We start from the raw sequence: 25,349 nt of genomic DNA, 5'->3' as shown, positions 1-25,349 counted from the left end.
CTGCAACTTATCTGCTTGGTACACTCGGAAACGCAGGAGGCACGCAGGTAATTCAAATCTTTTTTTAAACGCTTTCTTGAGTCACTCTGATCTGTTCCTTCTGACGTCACAAGACATCTGTTCCGCTACTCAGAAAATTATTCCTAGCTGCTATTTGAACATGAAGCAATATGTTATTAGTTATATATAAAACCATAAACTAAAGTCTTGACCTTTGTCTGTGGAATTTGCTGTTTGGAAAAACGGGATGCAGTCCCAGTGAACTGTAAGCTGATGTAACATCACAGCTTGAATGTGTTGCTGTGAAAGTTCCTATATATAGTAAGTCTTTGTATTGTAAATATTTCAGCTACAATCCTTTTGATGGACCTAATGAAAATCCAGAGGCAGAGCTTCCGCTGACTGCTGGAGAATATATTTACATCTATGGAGACATGGATGAAGATGGCTTCTTTGAAGGTGTGTTTCAGTAGAATGAAATGTGAGTGAACTGCTGTGGAGAGTTGATCTCTTTTGAAAAAACAAGAGCGGAATTTAGTGAATCCTGAAACCTCGGGATAAAGTTTTTCTGCCCAGAGTTAGTTTGTTAGAGGGAAGAGCAGACTCTGTTGAAAAAGGGTTTATTTATGTCATGATTAAATTAAGTCTAAAACATGAAACCCTGGTTTAGTGAGTTGAGTGGGAATTTTGCCACTGCTTTCAGCAGAGCTCCAGGTTTCATCCACATATGGTTCCTCCCTAGCTATGGAGAGGAGCACATTCAGCCCTGGGCACCTTCTGCAGATGGTCTGTTTCCCTCTTTCCAGTGACTGCATAGTGAGCCAGAGACCGTAGGCAGTCGATGGCCCTGATTATCTCTTGCTCTTTTGGCAGAGTAGGGTATAAGCTAAGCAGCCGAAACTACAGTCGTTATCCTATTTGGTGTCGTACAGTGTGTTTCTCTTTTGGCACCTTTGAAAACATGATCCTGGTTGACTAATAGGCAGATGGAACTGAAACCAAGAATTGTGGACTGTAAATTTGTAATGATGTTTCTTTGTGGAGTTGCCATACTTAATGGGATGAAGGATCCTGATTTACTGAGGTGCTTTGCAAGAGCTGAGGCAAATGCATGCTATGTTGCACTGCTTGCTCTTTGACTGTTCTGGCTCTTTCTTTCTATTTCCAAGCTTCTCGTGTATTTATTTATTTGTTTGTTCGTTTATTGTTTAAAGAATAAAAAGGTTATTCTTTACTAATGCTTTCCCTGCTTTCAATTGATTTGCTCTAGGTAGAGTTTGAAAGGGGAAAGTAAGTGCAATCCCTATGCACTGCTCATTTGACCTTTGGTTTGATGGTTCTTGCATGTACCAAGAGTGCTGGGGTATCAGTCATCCCCGTGGGTCCTTTTGGGACATCTTTATTACAGAAGCTAGTGTAACAAAGGAGGGAAATAAAAAGAAGGTGAGCTGAATACAGAGCTGGAAAGATGGACTTTCTTGAGGAAGTACTACAAACCCCAAATCTGTATGGCTGGGAGAAGACGTAAAGTCATCAATCTGCATAGTTTGGGAAGGCTAGAAAGAGAGACTTAAGTTAGTGAAAGAGCTGTGATGAGGAAAACCCCTTAAGCTAATTACGCAAAACACTTTTCTAGTTAGTTGGCTCCGGAATGTGTGGAGCAGTGATTCTTCTTACTGTGGCCATTAGGATCTAAGTAGGGCAGCCTTAGGAAATGCAGGAAACTTTGCTAGGAATAACGTCCCAGAGGTTTTTCTTCATTGCTGGCTGCAGTGCAGTTATGACCTAGCGTAGATATCGTCACATTGTCTTCAGAGATGGGTTGGAAGCTGAACAGTAGGTGCAGTGGTAACAGGTTTCCTGTTTTTTGTTTAGGGGAGCTGATGGATGGCCGGCGAGGGCTGGTCCCCTCCAATTTTGTTGAGCGAGTTTCAGATGATGACCTCATGACGTTTCTGCCTTCGGAGCTGAATGATCTCACCCATAGTTCATACCAGGAGAAAAGTTTTGTCAGTGCAAGCACCAGCAGTGGAGATAAGAGTGATTTCTCCATTGAAGAGAGTAGTATCAGTCCGTTGGCCAGTAGAGCAGAAGGAGACCAGGAGGAGCCCGTTAGTCATACAGCAGTGCCTTACCCAAGAAAATTGACTTTGATCAAGCAGCTTGCCAGAAGCATAGTTGTAGGCTGGGAACCACCACTTTTGCCAGCTGGCTGCCCAGACATACAAAGCTACAACATCTATGTGGATGAAGAACTACGTCAAAATGTGAAGAGTGGCTTTCAGACCAAAGCAGTGATTGAGAAGCTGGATTTAAAGGCAAAGGCTTACCGTGTATCCGTGCAGACTGTGACAGAGCGAGGCAGTTCTGATAAACTGCGATGCACGTTCTTTGTGGGGCAAGATTTTTGTGTGGCACCAAGCATGTTGAAAGTCAGAAGCGTCACTGCCACGTCAGCAGAGCTCACGTGGCTTCCCTGCAACAGCAATTACAACCACGCAGTGTATCTCAATGGGGAGGAATGTGACATAACAAAACCCGGGGTCTACTGGTACACCTTCCGCAACCTGCAGCCCAGCACTCAGTATGTTGCCAAGCTGGAGGCCCGGCCCTTGAAAACACCTTGGGAAGAGGTCCCAGAGGGGCAGGAGCAGAACTCAACTGTGATACACTTCACTACCCCGCTAGCAGGTATCAGAGCAGTTGTGCCCATTGCCACCGTGCATGGAGTGCTTGGAGCAGTGCGCTCCGTGGTTACTTTGCTATGAAGCCTTGGGGTGAAGGGAAGCAAGGTTTATTAGGTCCAAAAGCCTGAGATGCTGTCCTGTTTTGTCTTAATGTTTTTCTTCCTTTATTTTAAAAAATTATTCTCTCTTTTGTTTTCTTTCATTTGCTCTGGGAAGACATCCCCTTTGCTGATTTGAACAGCATGCCTCTCAGGGCATGGAAGATCTGGTTTGCCATGACCTTGCTCTAAGGGTTGCTGCATCTTGGCCTCTGCTACCTTTGCAAAGTTCTGTTTTCTGTGCATTAAAGCTGTCACAGAACAGGAGTGCCTTATTTTCTCTGGTTCTGTCTATCATTTCCCAAGACTAGCCTGGCTATTCTAGTGTGGTTCTGCAGTAGCAAGTCTGGTGTGAGAGTTTCCTCTTTGATTCAAACCAGGGTTTAGTTTAGCTTTAGGCTAAGAGGAAAATCTGTTTGGTCTCTCCTAGGCACACCTGATGCTCCTTTGGATGTCCAGGTAGAAGCTGGTCCCTCGCCAGGTATCCTCGTTATCAGCTGGTTACCTGTCACCATTGATGCTGAAGGATCTTCCAATGGAGTTCGAGTCACCGGTTATGCTGTGTATGCAGATGGACAGAAGGTATTGTGCTGACGCTGGGCAAGGCTGATGTTTGTGCGGGGGTGGCTGACGGCCGGCGCAGGGGTAGCGGGCAGTCGCAGAGCCTTGAGACCTGGAAAGCAGCTGGTGACCCTTCAGCCATGGGATGAATATTAATGTCAAGTGAGGCGCTGCTGTGACCTAGCCAGGACTGGGCAGTACTGTGTGTATTTGTGAGAGGTAATGACAAAAGAAGGCAAGGCTGTGCTCTCAAAGGCAAGGAAACGTTTGTTTTTTTTTAACCTGGAGAGGACTTTTCTAATTAATACGTCATTAGCATGGTGGATGGGGGCCAACTCGGCTGCAGGTTGGTAGCTGATCCAGGCTTGTGGGATCCTAAGTTGGAGACGCAGTAACAGCAGGACGCAACGACTGTGGTTAAACGGTGTTTCATGCTCTTTCAGCAGGGAGATTCTTTGTTCCTCGTTAGAGTGCTTAGTTTGTTAATTTGCTTCTAAGCTCTTCCTTGCTGTTGACTATCTTTCCTGTATATTTTTAATGCTGGTAGTACAGTGTCTTCCTTCTGCCGTGTGTCTGGTGCATCCACCTGAAACACCAGTGGGAAGAGGTGTAATGACACTGCCTCACCGCAGTGGTGACAATAAGCCTTGGGAAAGCTACCGAATAAGCTAATCACTGTCAGTGGCGTTATATCCAGAAGTTGTGGTTTGTTTAAAATTAAGAGCAATAAAAAAATGCCACTTTTCAAAAACAAATCTTCCCTGGCTCTCTATGTAGGAAATGGACAGTGACAAAAAATGGAGAAGGTAGAAAATATGGAAAAATCAAAAATATGTGATAAAATATGGAGAAATATGGAAAACGCTTCAAAAAGTAAGCATGCCATGAGGAGGGAGTGACGGTCCTTGGCCTGGAAAGGAATGATATCCGAGGAGGGATAATGCTCAAGCTGTTTGTTTTGACTGATGCACACCAAAAAAGACATCCGTCCAGATTTTTGATGCGTTCTTGATATAACTAAGCTAAGAACGTTTCTGTGGCGGGACCATTCAGTAGCAAAACAGGCCAATTAGTGTCAGCCTCCTCTGTCTCACCCTATGCGCTAGCTTGATCCTTGGGAAGCAATGATCTCGATGAGCAATGAGTCCACAGGGCACGGACAGAGAGAAGTACACAACCTTGCCACCACTTGGGGCTTGTCTCTGGGCTATGAGGAGCGAGGTGTAGTTTTCTCTCCCTTTCACCCCACAGACTGATATGAATACTGGTAAAGAACCTCCAAGGATATTCTGTATGAAAAGTGGCTTGCAGTCTTCTGCACACATGATGTTGTGCCATTGGCCGTGGGAGAGGCAAACCACGGCTGCTTAAAGGAGCGCAGTGCAAAACAGTGATGCTGTGTTGGATAATTGCTCTTTTATCACGGAAATGCTTTTTCCTCTACACAGGTCAAAAAAGGAGGAGTCTGGGAAGGGAGATGAAAGGGAGGCCAAAAAAAGGGATGGCCTTTTTAAGCTCAGGGAACAAGGAGAGTTAAAACCTGGAGTAGAAGGGAATATAGTCTTATTTTATATAACGTCCAGTTTCTCAAATGGTTATGGTAACAATTTCTCTTTACTATTCCTTCTTCCGTGATATTGTGCAGAAGGGTGGGAATCCTGCATCCCTGCTGTCAAGAGCTTTGGGCACAGTTGTTAACTTTGGGTTCAGGAATTGTCGTACTCAGAAGGGCTGAGTTGTGCACAATAAATAATTGCTCCCTGTTTTTTTGCTTGCAGGCAATAGAAGTTACTTCTCCAACAGCTGGGAGTGTCCTGGTGGACTTGTCCCAGCTTCAGATGTTCCAGGTGTGCCGGGAGGTTTCTGTGAGAACGATGTCTCTGTACGGGGAGTCAGTGGATTCAGTTCCAGCCCAGATTTCCTCAGTGTTGCTGCGAGCCTCTCACCGCTCTTCACCTTCAGATTCTGCTGTTTCTACCACTTTTACCTCTAGACTGCCCCGTGGAGAACCCAGGGGCTCTCTGCCTGCACGCAGCCCACCTACACACCAAACATCTGCGCTCCTGCTTCGACAAAAAGTTCCCACTGATAGTTCAGATGCCAAATTGACTGATCTCTCCTCCAGCCGTGATGGCTCAGCGCGATCTCTGCCAGAGAAAGCCTCTTCGCCACCACACCTCTCCTCTCCCAGTGCTTCCTTGGTGCAGGTTCTAGGCACTTCCCCACAGGGATCAGATGCTGCACGAGACAAGAAATGCCTGACTGTGCCTCCTCAGCAAACTGGCAGCACAGTGCTCCCCAGTGAGGCCACGGAGCCTGTCCCTTCAAGGGAAGCAGAATTGCAAGGCCTGGGCGAAGGGACGGAGGTGCAGGTAAGTGCTTCCGTCTCCCAGTGCCGTGTGTACTGGGAAGGAGAATGGATCATTTTAGGGAATGGCACGCAAAGCCACTGACTAGCTTTCTCTTTCTGTGGCACACTGTTGCCTTTGGGCCATGGCTCAATGGTTGGCAAACCAGCAGGGAGCATTGGCTGCTGTTGTGGACCTGGAGGAGCAGGTGAAGCTCACCGCTTGATCGCACGTGTGCAAGCAGAGCAGAAATAGAGCCAGGAAAGCAAGAATTCATCAGAGATTGAAGGTGAAAAGGATGTTCCCACTGATGACGATGTCAATGTTACTCTGGCATCGCTGTCCTCTCTGACTTGAAGGGGTCTTCTCCAGTCTAGTGGGCTTATGCAAAGCAGAGTAGGCACTATAGCATGAGGGGGAACCTTAGTGGACTGGACAGCAAGGTAGACATGTCTGGAGAAGAACTGGCAAGCTGTCGTGACATTGGGTATTTGGAGTCCTGTAGGGTGGGTGAGTACTTACAGGGCTTTTTTAGGGCAGTGGTGAGGGTATCGGACTAGATGATCTTTGGAGGTTCCTTCCAACCTAAACTATTCTATGATTCTATGATGTCAGAGAGCCCAACAGGAAAACAGGTGAATGATCTCTAAGATGCTTGCTCCGTGACAGGAGGAAAGTGGATCTTGTTGGTGTGTGATGTATTATATCAGGAAAAAGGATCTTTTTCCCATTGTGACCTTTGACATCGGAGATCTCAAGGGAGTGCTTCAAACTGTCGAATTCAGCATGATTGCATTAATCATGGCAGCATGAACTTGCAAAGCTCAGGGTTAGACAAAAGCAAGGATGACTTCTGATAATTGCTGGAGCATAGGCAGCTGTGTGGGCCCAGGACCATAGACCAGGGAAATACACAGAAGTATTGAGATGTTGAGTCCAAAATTCCAATCATCATTCTTCAACCTCTGGTAATTTGCTGCTTATGGTACCTCAGGTCAATTGTTGTGATTCATTTGCCCACATTTAGATGTCTAGTGTAGATGGCTACACATGGGTGGGTCACTTTGCCTCCTTTGTAGTCAGTGGAGTGAAATGGGTGCTTCCAGGATGCAAATCATCCTTCTTGCTCGACATGTGTGTCTTTGCTTGGCTGTCAACAAAGAGAAACAGGGCAGAAGGATCCTAGCTGTTAGATTAAATATGAGATCTAGACCTCTCTGGCTTTTTTTCTGAGCCCAGGGGACATTTAGAAGCTAGGCGCTGCAGTGTCTAATCTCCCTCCTGTGAATATTTTCAAAGTATACCTGGTATGTCAGGACAAGGTTGTGCTCCATTGCAAAATACAGTGCAGGCTGCCTCATTTTAGAGTGAGGGTTAGAGAAAGGGGTGGTTGATGAAGGCTCACCTGCTTTCCCCTCCTTATTCCTGGGGTTCCACTCCTCCGTCTCCCAGAGGTTTTCTTAAAAACCAGGCTGAACTGACTGAAAAACAGACCAAAATTTAAAATTTCTGTAATCCAACTAGGTGACCTAACCATGAGTCTGTGCAGTTGCACTCTCTGTGTATACTATTCTTCATTAATTCCCCATTTCTTCACAGCCCTTACCAGCTCCAAGAAGTACTGGGGTGGTGTCCTCAGCTCCAGCTAACCTGCAAGCTGGTGTGTAGGACATTCCTCTGGCACACGAGAGTGGGAACTGGTCTCTTTGTATAGGTTGGGCTCTTCTTGCAGTTCTAAAACCAGTTATTGTTAACGCACTCCTGTGACTATTGTGAACCACGTGTGGTGGCCAGAACCACAGCAGTGGAAAGACCATGTGTCTACTTGCAGCTAACGGCAGGGAGGGGTTTGTTCCAGAGCTGGCCAGCCTTCCCAGGTGCAGGTTGCCTGCGAAAATCTTTGTATGCCAATGGTGCAGAATGCATGGTGTTTCTCTGAAAGTTTTGGGAGGTAAGGTTCCCATTTTGGTTCCCAAGTGGTGGATGACATCTCTCCCAGGTTTCATTGTTTGCAATGATCATTTTTGGGTTGTTTCTCAGATGGAGCAATCTGTAACCAAATCGCCAGAGCTGGAAAGCCCTTCTAACAGTAGTCTGAAGATACGTATGGAGACCTGCCATGCGTGCTCTGTGGAAGAGTTACCGAAAGGTCCCAATGCTGAAAGAGAGAAAGAGGAAAAGGAGAAGCACTTGAACCCAGAGCCTCTGCCCTCCCCCGGCCAGGCTGAGGTGACAGAGGGCACCTCCCGAGACGCCAGCGCAGGTGGGAGCAGCTGCCAGGAGTTCCTGAGGTTGTCCCCTGGCAAGGAGGCGATGAAAGAAATGTCCAGAGTGAAAAGAGAGGTTTGTTTAACCTTGGTGTCTCTGCCCATGGAGGGATGCGGATTGTATTTGGCGCCCTTAAGCTTTATAACCTCACGCAGTACTGTTCTTCTGCAGGCTATAAAGCGTGTCTGCCAGTTCGGTGTGTCTGTGTGTGTACACACGTGCCGATCGCTGCATTGGGTGCTGCCCAGTTTATTTCCTGCCATGCTTAGCTGCGTGTGTGCTAGAGAAAGGTAAAATGCTACTTTATTGCTGAAATAGGTGCCTGAGAGGACTGAGGAAGTCTGTTTTGTCTTTCAATAGCAAGAAGAAAAGATGTCTGAAATGGGAAGACGACAGCTGACCCTTTTTGCTGAGCACAACCGTAGTTCTGACCTTTCAGATATTTTGGAAGAAGAGGAAGAAGATGAGCTGTCTTCAGAAGCTCTGGAAGAGAAGAAATGGGACCAGAGAGAGCCATGTTACCGGGAAAATGGGGAAAAGGTAACCTGTCGCGGAGTAATGCTTGCGGGGAGCGCCAGTGCAGCCATCCCATGTCATCAGCTCACAGGAGGAGGTGCCGGTCTGGGCCCAGTGCTCTCAACAGTGCTTGGCTACGTGTCTGCCTGCTCCGCTTGTACTCCCAGTGTTGTCTTCAGCTAGTGAAACTGCAAGTTCTGTGTGAGAGGGAAGGGTGATTACATGTAATGAACGTACCCGGGGTTTAATTAGTTGGAAAAACACACAGTGTAACGTGAACTTTAGAACCCAGGGTTAAAAATCAATCCTATTGATCAAGTTTTTAACAGAGATATAAACAGTGAGCACATAGGAATCTGTGAAGTCCACCCATCTGTTGGTCCTGTGCCAACCCACCTTCTCTCCCAAGGCAAACCAGACGTGTAATATTTTGAGGCCTCAGTCCTGCAAGCACTCCTGAACGTGAATAACTTAGGGCAGGTTATTTTGCTCGGGCCTTGGTGCTCTGGGTAGGGATGGATGGCTTGTAGGAGCGGGGCCGTGGATTTGCAGTTCACGTGTTGCAAGTGAGGAAGTACTGGTTGAGTTGAACTGTGAGCGATCATGTTAATTCATGTTACAAGTTCGGAAAGTAAAGCTAGTTAGTGCGTTTGATGCATCTGTGACAGGTAACGTGCTTAAAACAGCATGACTGGAAAGCGGTGTGTAATCATACGAGTTATGGCAGTTGAGATGAATGTGCATGAAGGAAAGTATTGAGGTTGAATGAGAAATTAGAAAGATTTGCAGGAAATATGGTGTGCCCATATAGCAAGAAAGCGCCCTCATTTTTTTGTGTGTGTGTGACCAAGGAACACCTGTGGTTCGTTGATGCTGACCTGTGTGGCTGCTAGGCTGCAGCACGGATGGGATGGCTCTGGTGAGCTTAAATGGTCAGTACCAGACAGTGCGATGGTTCTGGAATAAATTTTCTGCCGCTCCTTTTCTCCTTCTGAAGGGGGTTCTGCTTCCCAGGTGGGGAGGTTGGACCTGCAGCGCAGCCTGTCAGGAGCCGCAGGCGAGCCTGGTGGCTGGAGATGCTGGGGCTGCCTGGGAAGGAGTTGTTGAAAGAGCTTCCAGTTGTTGGGATTGCACTGGAACAAAATGGAAGAAAACCAGTTTCCCTGGAAAGAGAAAAGAGGAAATAAGAACAGTCAAGAATGCCATTCTTTGTCTCTTTTTCCTGTATGCTTATTGGCCTGAATGTTTGGGGGTTTTTTGTTGTTTGTTGTTGTTTTTTTTTTTTTTCTGAAAAAGAAACGGCAAAACCCCACGCACATCCTGTTGAGTTGAGCAAAGTGGTGCTTCTTGACCTGATAAAGTGATTGTTTTCCGTTCTGGCAGTGACAAATCTAGGGTGTGAGCATGACAAGTTGCTGAATGGGGAGAGGGCATCAGGGGCAGGAAGCTTCAGGGCACAGAGCTCCCAACACTGCCTTGCAGAGTGAAGGAAGATGGTGACTGAAGCGGGCCAGGTCCCAGCAGGGCTCTTCTCTAGGATTCTGCGTATTTAGTAACATTTTGGGATATCTCAAGACTCCTCGGTCAACTCTTTCAGGATTTGAGGGATGAAAGAATGGAGGTGTGCTGCTTTTAAAATGTTTAACCTCAAATAAGTTGTTTAATTTCTGAAGCCATTTATTCTATTAAAACTCAAAAGTGAAAGCCACAACTTTGTAAACAGCTAAAATAAGTCTACTGGACTTATTTTATGGCTGCATTTATACATTCTGCATATTCGTAATTGGCGCTAACAAGGTAGGAGCCTAGAGCACATGTCCGTAAAGAGAATTTGAGGAAGCTGAGCTTGTTTGGTCTGGCAAAGAGGAGGCTAGCGGGAGATCTTGTAGCTGTCTACAACTATTTGAAGGATGGTTAAAAGGATGAAAGAGACGAAGTTTTCTAGTTCGTGGCAGATGATGTAAAAAGAGGCAGCAGTCACGAGTTGTTATTTGGGAGGTTCATGTGGAGATGAATACAAACTTCTTTCCAGATGGGTGGTGCAGCCTTGGGAGAGGTCCCCAGAGAAGTGAGGATCTCCATTCTTTGGTGTTTTCAAGCCTCAGCTAAGCAGAGACGCTGATTTACTGTTGACAACAGTCCTGCTGCAGTTAGGAGATTGAACTGGAGACCTCTGGAGGCCCTTTCAACCAATTCTAAATATAATTCAAGACCAGCTTTTGCTTGGAAAAAGTTATGGATGTTGGAATAATCAATAAGCAGCTTATACTGCTTTCCCTCCCCTCCCCCCTGCGGTTCAGTTTTTAATTATCTCCGAGCAGGCCTGCTCATGCCTGTAGCTTAAAACGTCAATAGCTACATATGCTTTGTAAACTATTGTAAATGTTTTTAGAACACGTCGTGATAAAAATTGTCAGGCAAATTGAACAAGAGACCTTGAGAGGTATCTTCCAACCTAAATTACACTGTGCATCTGGGATTCTACCTTTTTATTTTAGTATAAATGTAGTAAAAGACAAAACATAAATTCTACAGTTGGTCCAAGACAAATTTTAAAAATCATCAGTGTTTTCCCAGAAGTTATATGTAACCTGGTAGGCTTTTACCCAGCTGCAAGTGAAATACAAGTCTGTGTGACCCCTTTTGAGGTGAAGGGTTTTCATGTGTGTTTGTGGCAGCTCTGTTCAGCTGGATTTGCAGACAGTAAACTGGTGTGGAGCTGGACCTTGACAGATGATGGGAAGGGCCTAGGGAAGGTCCTCCCGTAGCAGCCACATCTCCAAGAGGTGTCTTGCTGCACAGGGTCACTTCCTTCTGTTCAGTGTGAGGGAGGACTGTAGGTCCTCGTGCTGTAAGACTCATCCCTGGGGAGGGGGGAACCCAACCAGCTCCTAACGTGCAGTCAGTGGCCGTTGAGGAACTGTGCCTCTTCTGCCCTGCCATCCCAGACTTGGGATGCTGAAGCTGTGGGGGGAATCAAGTGGGCAGGATGAATGGTGCTGCAGATTGTTGTGTGTGTAGAGGCAGAGGCTGGGAGGGAGCTCTTCCATGCATTGGCCTTTCTCGCTTTCCGCTGCATTGCTAGTTCATCCGATTGTCTTTTGCCAGAAGACCCATTGCTCTCTTTTGCTTCCTACCCTTGCTTCGCTGCAGACCACCGTCGCCGCTCCATACTGCTGTGCTGGGAGGGAATCAGCTGTAACTTTGCCTCTCTTTTTAATGTTTATTTCCTCTCTTCTTTTTTTTTTTTTCTTTGCTTGTCCTGGCTGTGGCTTTTCTCGGGGGCTGGGTACAGATGGATCTTTGTGATACTGACAGCGATGAGGAGATTCTGGAGAGGATACTAGAGCTTCCACTTCAGAAGAACCACAGCAAGAAATTGTTTAGCATTCCTGAAGTGACTGAGGATGAGGATGAAGATGAGGATGAGAAGTGTGTTGTGGAGGAAAAGGCAGACCCTCAAGACTCCTTGGAAACACTTACCTACCATTCAGGAAAGACAGAGAAGCCTCTCAACATCAAGGAGCCATTTCTAAAGGCAGATGGGAGTAATACCTCCACAGATCTATCTGCTCAGACTCCGCGGGAGGAGCACGGTGTTCAGGAGAGCAGAGGGGATGCTGACCATGTGAATCCCGCCTTTGGCCAGCTGGCCTGGAGTCAGAAGAAGGCAAACTGGAACTGGGGCTACCAGGAGAATGATTCAAAGTCTGGGATTGGGGCAAGTCCTGCTTGGAGCAAGAAGAAGGGAAATAATTATCGAGAGAAGATCCGGAGTCGGTCTGAGATGGGTAGGAAGAGACAGAACGATTTAACGGAGCACTGCAGTCGTCTGCTGGGCAACTGCAGCCAGATGGGAGGCGGGTTATACAGAGCTCCTAGCCTCAGGGAAGAGCTGAATGTTGTGAGCAGTGCTGGTGGTAAGGAGGGGTTTGATATGTACAGTCGTGCCAGACAAGGCACCTTACGGAAAACCCACAGGAAAGTGGCAGTTTCAGGGCTTGCAGAACCTGCTGTGATGGCAACACACTGCTCCAGCACCAGGAGCCTGGAAATAGACATTGAATATGACTCAGAAGACGATCAGGATTCGACCTGTGCATCGCCCCCTGAGAGCAGGCTGTGGTCAGAAAGGTCCCAGAGCTGCCAGGGGGACTGGAGTGATTGCTCCAATCAATCTGAGGTTGCCCACATGGATGGCAGAAGAGACCTGACCAGACTGGACATGATGGAAGAGCAGAATATGGAGTGGGCTGGGTCTCCAAGCAGACGCCTGCAATTCTTCTGCCAGGAGAAGGAAGCACTGAGATGTGAGAGCAGTTCTGAGGAGCAGGGCTGGGAGCTGGACTGTAAGTCACCTGGCTGGAGAAGGAGGCTCGAACATCCTTCGAAGGGGATACGTAGCACCTCCTTGCACAAAAGGGTTGGGTGACTTTTCCTATTCTGGCTTTGAAGCAGCTTGCAGTGGCGTTAGCTTCCCTCTGCTTCCCTGGCCTGCCTGTATCTTGCTTTGTTCAGTGTTGTCCAGAGAAAGGACCCTCCTCTAGGATTGTCTGGAAGAATATCTGAGAGATTCTGTAGTTCTGTGCTGCTCCGTGGCTTTTCTTGTATTAGCTGCTTCTGCTTTTCCTGCTAACTGACCGAGTGTCACCGATGCAGTATTCCTTTTCGCACTGGGTCTTCCTCCCCACGGCAGGAGGCTGTGGGACCCAAATGAAAATCCCTGGTGAAATAAGCTGATTTGTGAAAGCTTTGTGTAGATGATGACCGTGATGTCATTGCCTCCCCTCGAAATGCCCTTTCCTGCATCCTCACGCTCACCCAGGGGATCGTCACTGGTGCCTGGCAGGGTGCCTGCCTGTATTTAGTTTTGTTTGCCAACTCCGTTGGTATTTTCAGCTCTAGTGTCCCCGAAGAGGAATGTTGCATTTGGATGCGCTGCTCTTTGTGGAGTGCATTTGGGCTGAGCGCTGTGCAGGCGAGTGGGAAGGCAGAGGCTGCTACTAACTCTCTGGTGGTTCCTGTTGCAGGCGTCCGGTAATAAAGACCCTAGGGGCCAGGAGCTGCCCGGCACGGCCGCCTGGCAGGCTCCCAGCAGAAGAGGGAACAAGAGCGTAAGAAGAAGCCAAATGCAGAAACCTTTGCTCTCTAGCCCAGGTGAGTGGCAAGGAGGAGAGAGCTGGGCAGCGGCAGGGAGGGAGGCTGTTGGAGGGGCAGGGGAGAGGCTGGTAGGCAGTATTTGAGCCGTGCAGGGCTATGGCAGGGGAATGGTGCTGACGTCCTCTCTGCTGTGTCCCCTGTCTGCGCACAGGTCCTCCGAGGAGCACCGCTTCAGAAACCTCTGGTAAAGATGATGGCATTAGGATATTTGTGGCTCTCTTTGACTACGATCCCGTTTCTATGTCTCCTAACCCCGATGCAGCGGAAGAGGAGCTCCCATTTAAGGAGGGACAGATCCTGAAAGTAAGAGCACACCCTAGTGAATGTCTCCTACTCTGTATGGATCCATCTGACGTTCCAGGGACAGCATAAACCTTGGCAGGCAGAGCTTCCTTCATCTGGGGCGTTTTCTTGGCTTCCCTTTCTCCTTTCTCTGCGCATCTCAGTCCCTGGCCTGTCTTTTCCCCTGCAGGTATGTGGAGACAAGGACGCTGATGGCTTTTACAGGGGTGAATGTGCAGGAAGGGAGGGGTACATTCCCTGCAACATGGTATCAGAAGTCCAGGTGGAGAATAATGAAATCAAGAAGCAGCTCCTAAAGCAGGGGTTCCTGCCTGCCGACACACCGATGGAGAGCATAGGTACTGTATCTTCTCTTTATGTGTGTGCTGTGCTATTGTCAGCGTGTTTCTTCGCTGAAATGCGGAAAGCTCAGTCGTGCTATCGAGCTGTGTGGCCAGTGCAGCCCCCCTAGGGCTGGTCGCCAGGACCTGAAGGCTTGTTTAGTGGCTGCTGCCGTAGCAGGCAGGGAGGTCTCGAGGGATGAGGGAGGCAGGTGTTCTGAGGTCTCAGTTTGTACCTGACTCTACAGCAGCGCAGCGCTGCCCGAGGCTGCATTTCCAGCTGCTGAGGCTGCTCCTGTGCTTGAGGTGTTATGTCTGTGAACTCAGCACGGAGTGTGAGCACGGCTGATCCTCGCTAGAAAAGGGGAAACAAAAAAGTAAGAAGAGCAGCTGAAGGATGTGAAGAAGAGCTTTCACTTCTGTGTTCTTTCCCCTGTTTTGCGAGTCTTCAGTTGAACCCATAGGGGTGACCCTGCTCTTGGGTGGGAGAATCTGTGACTTGGGAATGGAGAAAGATGGGGAGAAACTTGTGGGGAGGGGGAAGGAAGGGTGTGAGACAGCAAGGTGGGCAGCCAGGAGTGTATAAGGAGCAGACCTGGTCCTTGGGCTGCTCCTTACTCACTCCCTGAAGCGCGTTGTTCCATGCTTTATGTATTGCAGAGACTTTCCTCTTTTTTCCCACTCGTGCACACAGAGGAGAGGAACCTTCCCTGGGACGTGCAGCCATCACAGCTCGGGCTGAGTTAGGCTGCAGTTCAGTGGCTCTGAGCTGCCCCGAGACTGCTGTCAACACACTGGTGTCCCAGTGCCTGTCCCTTTTCCCTCCCATCTCTCATCCTGCACCTCTCAGTGTGCTCTCTGCTACCAGTGGCAATTGTTTGACCTGCTCCATTTGTTGAGACAAGAGGAAGTTCTTGTTTTGGCTGGCCACTGTTTCCCCACCAGTTCAGCATGGTAAACCACCACAAGTGTGGGCCTGATGGCTGCTCAGAGAGGTTAAGGTAAACCCTGACATTGGCTGAGCTGTTCCACTGCCTCTCACAGGCAGTGGAGGAAAAACAATAAAAGAAAAAAAAAAAAAAAAAAAAAAGAGGAGGGATCAAACATCTTTCCATTTCTCTGCGGTGAGACCCAGTATCCAGCCCCAGAAGCAAAGGGGCTGCTGCTCCCCAGCTCTTAAATGTGGGTCTCTGGAACGTTGATCCTGAGGAGCGCAGGGGTCAAAGGAACCTGTTGCTTTTACTTTGTGGCTGTGTGATTTTTTTGGTAGGTGTTTGTCCTTTGGCCTCTCATGTCTAGGGAGAGAAGAGAGTTGAGTAAGGCTTTTTTCACACTTAGGACATTTATAGTGTTTCTCCTGCATGTATCCTCTGGTGCCCAGAGATGGCTGGATGCCTGTGGTGGCCTTTGTCTCTATGGGGATAGAATCATGGAGGCATAGAATCACAGAGTGGTTTAGGTTGGAAAGGACCTTGAAGATCATCTCTTTCCAACCCCCTGCCATAGGCAGGGACCCCTCCCACCAGCCCAGGTTGCTCATATTCCCATCCAGCCTGGCCTTGAACACCTCCAGGGATGGAGCTTCCACGATGTCTCTGGGCAAACTGTTCCAGTGCCTCACCACCCTCAAAGTGAAAAATTTCTTCCTAATATTTAATCTAAATCTCCCCTCTTCCAGTTTAAAGCCATTCCCCCTTGTCCTGTCACTACATGCCCTTGTAAAAAGTCCCTCCCCAGCTCTCCTGGAGCCCCTTTAGGTACTGGAAGGCCGCAGTAAGGTCTCCCCGGAGCGTTCTCTTCTCCAGGGAACAACCCCAACTCTCAGCCTGACTTTCTGCCCCCTGCCCCACTGCATACTCTCAGAAGAATAAAGGGACTTAATAGCTCTGAGACTTGATGAAACGTAGTGGGTTTGAAGGTTTTCAGGAGGACGGTGCTAGTGGAAAAGACATACCTCGTGCGTGCATGCAGAGAGTAAACCTTGTTTCCTTAGGCAGCTGTTCCCTGCTGCCATAAACCCATGTTACAGCCTCGTAACTAAGAAAATGCCTTGGAGGGGTTGGTCTGGGAACTCCTTCTGCAGGATCATCTGCGGACTCGTCCAGTGCTGACCCTGCTAAGTGCAGAAGCTTTACCTAGAGACCTGCCCAGATCCCTTCCCACCTGAGTGAGTTGATGGGGTGCACTTCACCTGGCGTTTTTCAGGTGTTAATGGTACAAGGTTTTATTTTATCCTTATGATGCTGCTTCTGAAAGATAAAGTGCAGCAAAGTTTGTCCGATGTGCAGTGTGGTATGGCTAATGGGCATAAATACAATGTGGATTTCTGTGTATTTGGGATGTGGATCATGCCTCATCTGAGTCCACATACGAGAAATGGAGATTTGGGCTTTGCCCATAGAAATCACGGTGTCTGCTTCCCAGGGGAAGCATGTCATGCTACTCTGTTGCTTGTTCACTCTTCAAGATGCTTTGCACTTTCCATTCACTGTCTGTTTCTCTTGTCTATTTATTTGCTTTTTTGGATTTTTATTAAGGAAATGGCACATTTTCTCCACCTCCACGCCGCCAAACCGTCCCTCCTCCAAAACCCAGACGCTCCAAGAAAGGTCTGTGTCACCCACTGCTTCCTCTTTGATTTTTGCGATAGGATTACAAACTGCATTGAATTTTTACTACTTGCTTACAGGACCCTCAGATGTTTGTCTCTGTACGACTGCTAGGAAGTGGAAAGAGAGCCCATCCCTGTGCTGGTGTTAAGTTTTTAACAACAGTGGTGTCTTTTATAGTTTTGGAGCTTGACCTCTGCTTCCTGTTACGTCCCTGAGTCATGGTTACTGGCGTAGACTTTGAGTTGCATGAACAGTTTGCTTCTGTTGTTTGCTGCCTTGGTCTTTGTTCTTTTTATGGTCGTTTGTCAGTTGTGTCGTGTGGTCACTGTTGAAAGATGAACTCTCAGTGATGAGACGTTTTCTTCCCTCAGCAGGGCTGGATAAACAGGAGAAGTACAAGTCTCATCCAGGTGAGAATTGCTCTTTCTTACTATGAGAAGAGGGTTGGTACATTTGCACGATCGTAATACAGACACATTTTGCAGTCAAGACCTGGTGCAGGATCCTGCAGTGCTCCTTTAGAGCACTGGAAGAAAATGGTCATTCTCAGGAAAGAAGAGGTTTAGTTCTTTTATTTAGTAGTGGGTGCAGTGGTTTTTGACTAAACAGGGGGTGTTTGAATGTGGAAGGCATGCATGGTTGTGCTTTGGATGAGCAGGGAAATCTCTTACTCCTCTGATGCTGCAGTCCTTAAAATCCAAGGTCACTTGAGGGGGTGCTCGCACAATCATCTGTTGATGTCCAGAGAGGCCAAGCCTGCAAGCCCCTTGCTAACCCATCCAATGTTGACCCGAAGCCACAATTAAATGCGTAAGATGAAGGATTGGACAATGTGTGTTTTCTGTAACACCAGACTTCACTTTTGTAGACTCAGAGCAGGTCTGTAAGTAATGGGGCTGAGCAGGCATGTGGTTGTGAAAATGCAGCGTGTTCCCTGGACGATGAGGCCCCTTTGTGCTGAGCTCTGTGCTGCTGTGGCTGGGCTGCCAGCCGATGCTGTCCAGGGCTCTTGCTGTTCCCCTGGCACTTGGAGGATAAAATTTTTAGCTCGATAGCAGAGCATTGCGTGGAATGATTGGAAATGTCCGTTTGAGACATTGTGAAGAGACTGCTGCCCTCTGTGTGTGTTATGTGTGTGTGTGTATAAATAGGAACCATAAAATAAAATATTCCTGTATATATAGGCAGGACACCAGGATGCTGGAATGAGGGCATCTCCCCAGTTCTGTGCTTGTGAAGGTGATACAGGAGATCAGAAAACTGCTTTACCTGGGGCCTCTTCCCAATCGATTTCCATTCAATTTCCCCCTCGTATTCTGTTTGCTCAGTCCATTCCAAGAACAGTGAAGGAGTTGCTGTGATTTGGGATTTGTCTTAGAACTTCCAGCTCAGGATATTTTGCTTTATTTTTGTCCTGCAGGCCAGAAGCATCAGGATGTTGAAGCTGAACTGCTGACCCCTCGAAGTATGGTGGCTGTCTTTGACTATAACCCTAAGGAGAGCTCTCCAAATGCAGACGTAGAGGTAACAACCACCTGCTCACTCCTCTTATAGGTTTTTTTTTCCTCTCTCTTTTCACTTCTGTCCCAGGACACTTAGAGTTTTGGTCAAAACCAAGATGATTATAGCTTGGTAATATAACTGCTAAAAGGGGTTGGCTGAAGTCATAAAATGTAGTTTGCTGATAAGTTCTCTCATGCATTCTCTGATAACAGTGTTCAGTTATCTGTGAAGCATATGAAGCAACATACCCCTAATGATTTTCAATATGTGTCTCAAGCGAAACTATGTGAGCATCTCGCGGCCTCGTAGCATCCTCTAGTGCTTAGACAGGATTTAGCAGTTCTGGGGCGGGAGGAAGCAGCACCTGCTGTCAGCAACTGATCCAGAGCACCCACCTGCTTAAGAGTGTGAATGGACTTCTGATACTTCAGGTGAGCACGTCTTGGAGCAAGTCTTTTGTGTTACCTACCTACGTAGGTCTTTGTACAAGCAAGAAGACTTAGTTCCAATTTAATGGAGTCGTCCTCTTTTCAGGCAATCCCTACATATAATCCAAACAGTATTTTTGTGGATAAGTCTGTTTCAGGTGGAAAGATTGCAATGCAGAATCCTTTCTGCAAAAAAAAAAAAAAACCAACCAAAACTTTCTAAATTAGAACATGCTCTGTTCTCTGTTCCTCCATGGCAGTGTTAGTCTGCCTTGAGCAAACATAAACATGGGGTTTACATCCAGAAAGGAGTGTATGGCCAAGAGATTGCACAGTTCGGGTAATGCTTGCCTCCCAAACTGGGTGTCTCATGAGCAACAGCCTGCTTCTGAGGACAGAATGTTTTAGGGATGGTGGATTAGCTTGGGAGAGATACAGTGAGAGATGTATCAACCAGCATCTGTAGGTACTCATACATCTGGCCAAAGAACACTTTTGAGCCTTTGTCAACAAGATGAGTATTTTTTGCAGTGATTTGGTATTCCTAGAGCCCTCCCTGTGAACAGAGGTCCAACTATTGAAAGGAGCTGGTGCAGTTCTGTTGCATTGTTGGAGGTGCGCCCCATTCCCACTGCCAGAAAATTTGGTTGCCTGTTTTGCTAGAAGGGTGCAGTGCTGTTTGTGAACTTGCACCAAGACGTTAGGATCAGCTGTGCTGTTCCATATGTCTGAGTGAAGTTCCTTACAAGTGTCTTTCTGCTAGAACAAAATAATTCACAGCCAACAGGAGAAACCTGCAGCCTCCAGAGATAAATTGAGTACTAGGGATGTAATAAGGTAAATATATTAAAGTTAGTTCCTTTCCAGCTAATGCTCTGTGAAGTGCATATAAAGCCCGTGTGTCTTGGGTGGGACATGGCCTGTTTGGAGACTCCACTTTTTCTATCTTAGAGCAGCTAGCAGCTTTTTTTTTTTTTTTTTTGCTGTAACCTGGCAGTTTCTTCCACTAGAAGAGACTACTTAGACCTTTGTCCTTCAGTCTTGTGCTCCATGGAGCACATGCTGGGGTGGCTGACAGGACAGATGGATCTGACGGTGAAGGGTCACGTGTTTTGTGCAGTAATGTTCTGTTTCCAGGTCATATCTTCCCGTTCGTACACATTCCTGCTAGTGACTAATCCCTGAGCGTTGCATACAGAACAGGCTCATCCAAAGGAGCAGGATTTAGTACTTATATTTAAAGAAACAAAAGGTATTTCTCATGCTTGTTCAGCTTGTTCTCAACATACCTTTCCAGAACAGGTGGTAGATAATATTCTGAAGCCTTTCAAAGTTGGTTTAAGAAACAGGCTTTGCTCTTGTCTTAATTTATGAAATGCTTCCTTAGCACCGAATACCACAGTTGCTCACTTTGGTTGCTCTTCTGTGTCCTGGTCCTGCAAGTCTTAAGACAGTGGCCTACCCCCCTCGTGGTGAGATTGTGCAAGAAGCTCTGGGTGACCTTGTGTTTCTGCTGAGTGATTCCAGGCAGTGCTTCTCCTGTGACCATTGGTCTCTTGCTCTTTGCAGGCTGAACTGACTTTCAGTGCAGGGGACATTATCACTGTGTTTGGGTCCATGGACGATGATGGATTCTATTATGTAAGTTACAGGGGTTGGGAAGGTCCTGTGGCTACATCTGAAATCGTGGGAGTCCATCTAGTGGCAGGAGAACAGAAATCAGGGAACAAAATATTCTGCTTTTGGAAAAAAGTAATTCCATATCTGCTTAGTGCAGGGCAGATTGTTTCTGGCAGTCCATGCTCCTCCTGTAAACCCAATATCCAAATGGTTCTGTTTGTCTTGGCATAACTTGACTGCAGGTTTCCTAAAGCCTAAGATGCATTTTTCTGTACATACATCAGCTGAATCAGCATCTGCTATAAGCTGATTTGTCTCCAAGCACTCAGACATGTGGTCTCATCCAGGGCAGGAGGCTGACATGGTAACAGATGAATAAAAATGCATGATGACCCCCGACCGGCCACACTTAGTGTATCAACTTCAACAAGCACTGCTATCTGTTTAATTTACTGGGGACTATGCCTGCCAGCGAGCTGTGTGCTGGACACGATCCTTGGCCCTTGCATCCACCTCTTCCTGCACAGAAAGCAGTGTAACACATCAAAGTTGAGGTTCAGCTCCAGGTATGGTCTGGAGGGGATCATTGTGCATGTTTTGTTTGACCTCTCTTTTAGTGTTGGCCAAACAACATTGCTGGGGTGCTTTTTGTCTCACCCAACCACCTGCTCTCGGACTGGAGACAACTTTTTAAGAATACAGCCAAACTTGGTTTGCAGCTCTGGACCTTAGCGAGCACAGAGACAATACCTAGAGGCATTACCTAGTACCTCATTCTTTAAAAAAATAAATAAATACCAGAGTGAATCAAATGCCTTTAGAAAGCCTGTGGCACAGTCGTGTTCCAGTTGCGTCTGGGGTAGCAGTGGAAATTTTTTGAGTTTGTAGAAGTGAGCTGTTGCTGGAAGACATTTGTCATGGCTTGCTGCCACTTTTTCTTCCTTTACTCTCCTCTGTGTTTTTGCACTCTGAATTGTCCCACAACTAAGCCAGAATGTGAGTCATGAAATTTGCTGAGGATCCTTCCAACATGAGTGTGTTCCTGGGTTTCTCTCAGACCACAGCCTAACCATCTCTGCACGGGATGGCTCCTCTATTTGTTATTTCTCCATCAGCCAGGAAACCTGATGTGAGAAATGAACGTTGATCTTGCAGGGAGAGTTGAACCAACAGAGAGGGCTTGTCCCATCTAACTTCTTGGAAGCTGTAACTTCGGATGGAGGCATGGTTGAGGAAATTCATTCGAAAGATAAAGAAGCTTTTCCACTGAGTGCTGAGAGCCAGGTAAGATTGTGTGACTCTGCATAGTACAGACATGCAGACTGTGATGTGGCTGGAGATCGGGCGTTGCACCGCATGCAGCATCTGATGGAATCATTTGAATTATTGCATGCGGCTTGGTTCATCCCATGGGAGACGCTCGAAAGTTTAGAGGGGAGTGCTAGCAGCTTGAAGAGCACCTATGGTGCAAAAAAGAGACACAAAGCAACAACATGCACTGGGGCCTCAGTCTCATTATGGTCAGGTGAGCAAAGAGCATCCCAGGTCCTATCAGCAAATTCTTTAGATCCACAGAAAGGTCAATGGTGAAATCCTGCTGCAAGCAAAGCAGTTCGACCTCAGACACATGAAATTCCTCAGATGTGCTCATATCCATGCCAAAGAGTTCTGGAGTTACTGACACCCAGACACCAATGCTCTTCCACCCATCCTGAGTTAGATATATCTTAATCCAGTCTGAGGTGCTTCCAAATAAAGTCAAAACACGTTGTGGAGTTTCCCAAACAGATCCGTGGGATGGATCCTAAGGCTTTGAAAGCATCCCACGGATGCAGGGAATTCAAAGGTTGAGCTAACTCCTTGCATTATGTTGCTGATACTCTTGAAACAAATGCTTAAGTGGGAGATTTAGGTCATCTGCCAGATTCAGTCAGTCCTCAGTGGGTGAGGCCAAAAGTGTAGTGCCTCCCTGGTCACTCCTGGACCTCATATGCTGTGCCATTCTAGAGAGTGGGAGGCAGGGAGAGAGACAGCTTGGTCCCAGCTCACATGTGCTCAACCTTCCATTCTTCTTGGGAGGTTATTGGCACTGTGAAGTGGTGCCAGACACTTAAAAGTGTAAGAGCAGGGCCAGGCTGGTTTTGAGCCAGTCCTTAAGGAAGTATGTGGCCCTGAATCCTCCACTGGTGCCACCCTAGCTTTCCTGCTCTCTGCGGCCTTTCTTGTCCTATTTTTTGTGCTCAGCTCTTCCTTTTCTCTGTACCCACCTCCCATCTCTATCTTCGAATGCTGCCTGATGTCCCATAGGCTTCACCTGCAGCCCCTTCTCTTGCTTCCAGGCAGTTCAGGCTTTGTGGGCACAGGCTCTGCACTACCGCCTTGGTGCCTTCTTATGAAGAGCAGGTGGCAGGCCTGACTCAGAAATAAGGTTTGTGGTAGCTTGCTGGATCATCTTCTAAACTCAGAAGTTGTCTGGGTCCCTTTGTGCTTACCTGCTTAGCATACTCAGTCCCGTTCCTCCCAGCCCATACGTGCTGGTCCATGCTGGGGAATCACTGGTTAATAAGCTGTTCCTGCCAGGGTTTAAGAACCCTGAGGTTACACGGGTCTAACTTTCCCAGGGGGAAACAAGCGTTCAGAGTGGGTTCCCTTCTTTAGTTTCTGTCTCAAAATGATTTACTCTTTCCAAATCACTCATCTGTTGGAATAGAGGGTGCCAAAGGAGATGTGAACCAGTAAAATTAATACAGGTTGAATTCTGAAGGGTTTGGCTTAGCTAATGGTGTTTTATTAAGGGCGAGTAAAAGAGAGTAACTTGGCTGATAAATAGGGTAACATATGCAACAAACCCACCCTTATTTCCAGTATTCCTGTTTGTGTCCCCCTCTTCTGTTTTACTGGTGAGGAAACTGTGAAGCCAGTTTGACCTGCCGTGTCCCAGGCTTTGTCGCAGACCTCACAGGGTAACAAGGTCCTGTCTGCTCTGCTGCTCAGCTGGCGGCACGAGCTGATCCCGCTTGCTGCCCTGCAGCTTGTGGCTGCTCCGCTTTCCTCTCCGCTTTCTCCTGGTGCTGGGTTCAGCAGTGGGTGACTGTTCCCCTGGTCACAGCAGTTTGGCCCAGATATCCCTGCATGCTCAAGGCTGTAAGCTTTTTTCCTAGGGTTCATGACACCTTTTTTTTTTTTTTTTTCAACAGAAGTACCCTTCAAATGTGATAAAAACAACCCATATAAAATAGACGTGCTTTTTTTTTTTTTTTGACAGAAATGCCTTTCAAATGTGATAAAACCAACCCATGTAATATAGTTATATTTCAGACTTGCCTGTCCTACAGAGCTTTCCATTTGTCTCTGCTTCTCTCTGCCAGAGATCCAACAGAGCCTTGCCTTGGCTCTGGCTTTGGGTCCACAGAGCAGGAAGCTGTTGCCTTAGGGTCGGGATCGATTTGCTAGTTCTGGTACTCGGCTGATCCATGGGCTGCTCTTCTTTGTAGTCTGAAGTCTGGGGACTTGGAAAATTCAGTGGTGATTAAGCCAATTTTATATCAGTGGGAATCCACATTAACTGTCTAGTCCTGACTTTGTGTTGGCTGCTTCTGTGTAGTGACAGACTGCCTCCTGTCCTGCTGCCTCCCTGCTTCGCCTGCCCCGGGGGGGTTCTGGCTTAGCGCTCTACCTGTGTGCACTCCTGCCTCCTGCTTGCGCTTTGCAATCCAGATCTATCTAACCAGCTTCCAAATATGTTTGCCCTCTTTTAAAAGCAGTACGTTTTACCCTGCTTGTACCCAAGATTGTATTACATGCATACATTTATATACACACATATGTTACATACATGCATTTGAGTATGTGTAGTGATTACCGAGGAGAGACAGAACCTGACCCCACTGAGTTTTTGGCTCTGTCGCAGCAATCGCAGCATCCCTACCTATGGGCAGAACACCTGATGGGTAAGGCAGAAGGAAGACCTCCTCCTGTAAGACGCACATATTCTAAGGGCCATCCCAGAGCTGGAATGAACTCTCACAGTGATACAGCCGTGCCTGGGGCTTTCCAAACTCCACCAACACACTCACTCCGCACACTTGAGGAACTTGCTTGTTGAAGTGTGTTGTTGGCGTATACAACACAAACAGAAACACCTTTGCAGCCGCTATTCGGGATGTGGGGAGAGGGGGGTATGCAAAAAATCACCAAAGGCAAAAGATGCGCGGCAGCTTCTAGAGAAGTGTTGTTTGAATATTCTGAAAGAGAACGTGGCAAACCAGACTCCCATCAAATCTGCCAGTCCCAGCCTGACCTCACACGTCAGGGGGCACGCGTATGCACCACGGTATCACGGCAGAGCTTTGGACTTGTATTAAAGGTAGTTCCAATCTTAACAGAAGCTTCTCCAGCATGATCGTGAGTGATTTTTTTTAAATCGCTTGTAACTTCTTGGATTTGGTGTTTTCACCCTCTCTGTTCTTCACACCTCTCTTCTCTTCACTGCTACACCGAAGGCCTGAGAATAAGGCCAATTTACTTTCCAAATTGAACTGGGGAAGGTGGATCATTTTGAATTATTTCTGAGTAAATTTTAAAATGCTGGCAACTGAAAAAGGTGAAGCGGTTTAACTTTCAAACTGACAACATTTGGGGATTAGACTAAGCAATAAAAAATACAGCACGAAGAGGAGTATCCAAGAAGTTACGATCACAAGTTAGGGCCCTGAAACACTCATGTTCACCAACTTAGAGCAGTTGCTTTAATGCTGCGGCTGTCGAATATTTTTGCCTCAGTAATATGCGGTTTCTGTCAAAGACTGATTGTAAAGCACCTTCAGAAAGTGTTTGATTCTAATTTCATGTATTTATTTCTGCCCGTATTATGCACCCGTGACGGTTCTTTTCTTCAGAGAATGAGGAAGAGAAGAGTCCAGTGA

General features: G+C 47.2%; 1 protein-coding gene across 1 annotated transcript in view; it reads left to right on the top strand.

Moving 5' to 3' along the window:
* Positions 1-25,349, top strand: part of TSPOAP1 (TSPO associated protein 1) — a gene marked incomplete at both ends in the record, with an annotated part of 67,681 nt that extends 42,332 nt beyond the window's left edge. The window contains 16 exons of the mRNA XM_082493071.1: positions 350-459; positions 1,876-2,691; positions 3,216-3,367; positions 5,125-5,718; positions 7,735-8,037; positions 8,323-8,502; positions 11,774-12,901; positions 13,509-13,635; positions 13,790-13,941; positions 14,111-14,279; positions 16,799-16,870; positions 17,245-17,283; positions 18,294-18,397; positions 20,374-20,445; positions 21,580-21,708; positions 25,323-25,349. Coding sequence (XP_082349197.1) covers positions 350-459; positions 1,876-2,691; positions 3,216-3,367; positions 5,125-5,718; positions 7,735-8,037; positions 8,323-8,502; positions 11,774-12,901; positions 13,509-13,635; positions 13,790-13,941; positions 14,111-14,279; positions 16,799-16,870; positions 17,245-17,283; positions 18,294-18,397; positions 20,374-20,445; positions 21,580-21,708; positions 25,323-25,349 — 4,174 coding nt within the window. The remainder of the gene's footprint in view (positions 1-349; positions 460-1,875; positions 2,692-3,215; positions 3,368-5,124; positions 5,719-7,734; positions 8,038-8,322; positions 8,503-11,773; positions 12,902-13,508; positions 13,636-13,789; positions 13,942-14,110; positions 14,280-16,798; positions 16,871-17,244; positions 17,284-18,293; positions 18,398-20,373; positions 20,446-21,579; positions 21,709-25,322) is intronic.

This window comes from Vanellus vanellus (assembly GCF_965231255.1).
Source record: "Vanellus vanellus genome assembly, chromosome: 19".
Classification (NCBI taxonomy): domain Eukaryota; kingdom Metazoa; phylum Chordata; class Aves; order Charadriiformes; family Charadriidae; genus Vanellus; species Vanellus vanellus.
The sequence above is the reverse complement of the archived record's forward strand: the minus strand, read 5'-3'. Positions and strand labels throughout refer to the sequence as shown.